The sequence below is a fragment of the Penaeus monodon genome, chromosome 21 (genome assembly GCF_015228065.2).
Source record: "Penaeus monodon isolate SGIC_2016 chromosome 21, NSTDA_Pmon_1, whole genome shotgun sequence".
Lineage (NCBI taxonomy): Eukaryota > Metazoa > Arthropoda > Malacostraca > Decapoda > Penaeidae > Penaeus > Penaeus monodon.
Window position 1 is genome coordinate 12,060,823 of NC_051406.1, and position 3,154 is coordinate 12,063,976.

Consider the following 3,154-nt stretch of genomic DNA (forward strand, 5'->3'; position numbering starts at 1 on the left):
GTGGAACAATCTATGTAGTCAGTAAATACACTAAACTTACATGGGACAAGGTGACAGAAGGTTAATAATTACAAAACCTTAGCAGTGATATAAAAAAAACAACTGTATAACTTGACTTTATTTAATCCATCTGGCAACTAACATAACCAAGACTGCTGAATTATGTACCCTCTATAATTTAGAATTAATAAATTTTATCAAAATAACTAGTTTTCAGTGGGTAACATTACTTACTAAGTCTTTTTACAACTCTCCTCACTTTTAGATAAAAAAATTACCAGTATGGTTAGAGACACTCAGCCTTCTTTAACTGTTTCCCTTCTTCATCAACAAAGTCCTCCTATATTTCTTGTGATCCTATCAATATGAATGCAATGTATATTTTCAGTTATCATACCTCAACACCTCAATGATGCTCAAGACGTGAGTTGTGTTGGAGCTGTGTTGTGAGGCTGGGGAAAGCTGACAGCAGCAGCAGGCTCTTCTTTAACTCCATCTCCTCCCATGGGACTGTATGATTCACCGTTCTTCTGATGTGGCTGAGTGGGGGCAATGTGTGAAGTGTGTTGAGACTGCGGCGCAGCAAAACTCTGTATACTTCTTCCTTCTAATGTTGGGGTACTCTGTGAAGAAAAATGCATCCTTTAAAATCTGGCATGGGGAATGTGATATCTAAATCAATTTTTTAAATCTCCCTTGAAAAAAAAAATTCTCTAAGTCACTTCTTTCACATATATAATATAGACAATTTAGGTATATGTTCTTGGAATTATTTGAAATTAAAGAAACAATTTCACCTTCATGTACACTTCCCATTTTCTGTAGCTGTGACAAAATTGTTTAAAAGGTCCAGCAAATACTTCTGTGGTAAATTGCTAATACTTCAGTGCCCACTGTAAATCCTCATTACAATAAAAGAAGTATAATCAAATCTTTTACTGTTATTACTAGCATAATCTTTTCACTAGTAGCAGGCAGAACTTAGGCTTACCTGTTTCATATATTCCATGTCAACATTAACAAACTCAAATGGTGTCTTCATGCTTTCTTCTAGAGGCAGACTTGCTTGTACTGGTCCTGGCTTTTTAATTACCTTCCCCTGCACTATGAATGTGGGGAAGGTGGATGCCTCAGGGGTTATTGGAGTACCCGCACTCTGAGACTTGTTTACTGCTGTTGGAGTGGTGCTAACTTGTGTGACGTCAGTGGCAGGAGCACAGAAACTGTTTGTTGAGGTGAGGAAGTCATTTATTGTGTTGGCTATGGCAAGGTCTTCATTGCTGGGGTGCATGGTGATATCTTCAGAAGGGACCAAGCCAGTCACCTGAAGTACTTCAGCTGCCTTTAATAGGGACTTGACCTCTCCTGCCCCAACAGTCACCTCACCCCTGAAATGGGCTCTTAAAAGTAAGCAGTCCATATTTTTCAACATATATGACTATCTGACAGGAAATACTATATACATTAAATATATAAATACATATCTGAATAATAATAAGAGCAGAAACTGAGTAAACCCATACACATCAAATGTATCAAAAAAGTTTTCCACACAACATGAAAAAAAACATGCCAAGAAATCTAATATTCTTACTTGTAGATATAATTTATTATGTTCACAAGCTCCTCAAATTTGACATCGTGTGGCATGATAATGATGGGGTGTTGGCATGGGTTATCCTGTAGTACACCTTTAAAGTATGGGCTCATGGCAGACAGCACAGACTGCAAAGTATAACAGACACAAATTAAACATCTCTTAAGTTGCTCACTAATTTTCCACCTGCATTATTTTTGCCAACTAATATGAGCCTTATTTAAAGTGTGTAAAGATGATACTTGTTACCTTGTGGGCTTTAACAGAATGACCCTGAGCAGTCAAAGTAACATCCACGAACACTTCATCTTGGGCAAGAGCCGACAGCACAGTCATTAAGTGGTTATTGTGTTGCAGATGGTAATGCTCTGTGGAACAAGGAGACATTAATCTTTTATAGTAATGTTTATTTTGCATAAGTTTCATTGAATATTTAATATAAAATATCTTGTAATGGTAACCTTCAGTTTTAGAGTAAACATTTCTTTATTTCATGAATTACATGAAATAAAGAAATGTTTACTCATCCTCAAGCTACTTTTTTACCACCTCTATCTTTACTTTTAGTTTAACTCATCCTTTTCTCACTATCCTCCTCATCCTCCCTTCTTCCTCTTAGACTGAGAGAACAGACCAATGTACCTGGTTTTTGTTGCAAGGGAGCAGCTCCAGGATCAGGTTCACCAAGTATAGGTTCTGGCACGAGGGTCATGGGGGAGTCATTACCTTGGCTGCACTCAACTTCATCTGAGTCCTCAGTGTTAGCTGCTATTAACAAACCAGAGTCAGAATCAAGACTTGAAATACTATGATGCACAGAGAAATATGCTAGGAAAATTTCATGAAGAGCAATGGTATTTGGCACATAGCACTCAATGTGAGAAATTTTAAACTGATCCACACACAGAGAAATTTTGCCTTTAAAAGTTTATAGTAGTGACAGCAACATAATGCAGCCATGAGATAATGGCAGCTCAACTTTCTTCAAATAGGAATGAATATTTATTAATATACATTCACATTCATGACATATGGTCAGCATACCACACCCTTTTACAATATCTTGTATGCCATTGATGTCAGGAACCACTGATAATCAATTATAATTATGTCATAAAAGTTTTGCTTACTACTTATTTCTATCTTCACATTACTACAAACAGAAATAAGGTGTTCTAGAAAGACAAAATTAAATAGTTTATATGAAAGAATGGATTATACTTTTACATGACCTTTACTAATATTTAATGAACTACAGCACATTTAAATTCAAGTAAAGAATGACAATGCAAACCTTTCTCTGAGCGTCTCCCTCTGACCATGTACCGTATAGCTTCCTTTTCAACTTTGTACAGTTTTGCAGCCTTGTCATATCCCATCTTTTTGTTAATAACATCTTTCACAGCTTTCTCTAACTCATCCTCAACATATGATTCCCTTGGTCTCTTTCCACTTCTCTTGGCTTCATATTGTCTGAAAAGTGGTAAAAAAAGAATTAAAACAAAAAGGGACTGCCTCAACCAACTGGCTCCAGGTAAATGCATTGTCTACTATAAA

At 36.3% G+C, this 3,154-nt stretch overlaps 1 protein-coding gene across 2 annotated transcripts in view; it reads right to left on the reverse strand.

Annotated features, from left to right (window-relative positions):
• The window catches only part of LOC119586223 (broad-complex core protein isoforms 1/2/3/4/5-like), an 8,878-nt gene that overhangs the window by 3,491 nt on the left and 2,233 nt on the right, over positions 1–3,154 (reverse strand). The window contains exons 2-7 of one of the 2 annotated variants that reach the window (XM_037934927.1): positions 2,892–3,070; positions 2,240–2,365; positions 1,847–1,965; positions 1,595–1,725; positions 992–1,388; positions 398–623 (exon numbers count right to left, since the gene is read on the reverse strand). In XM_037934927.1, the coding sequence (XP_037790855.1) occupies positions 417–623; positions 992–1,388; positions 1,595–1,725; positions 1,847–1,965; positions 2,240–2,365; positions 2,892–3,070 (1,159 nt within the window). In that variant the 3' untranslated portion in view covers positions 398–416. Of the gene's footprint in view, positions 1–397; positions 624–991; positions 1,389–1,594; positions 1,726–1,846; positions 1,966–2,239; positions 2,366–2,891; positions 3,071–3,154 lie in introns of those variants that run through there. The other variant, XM_037934928.1, reaches the window with a different exon arrangement.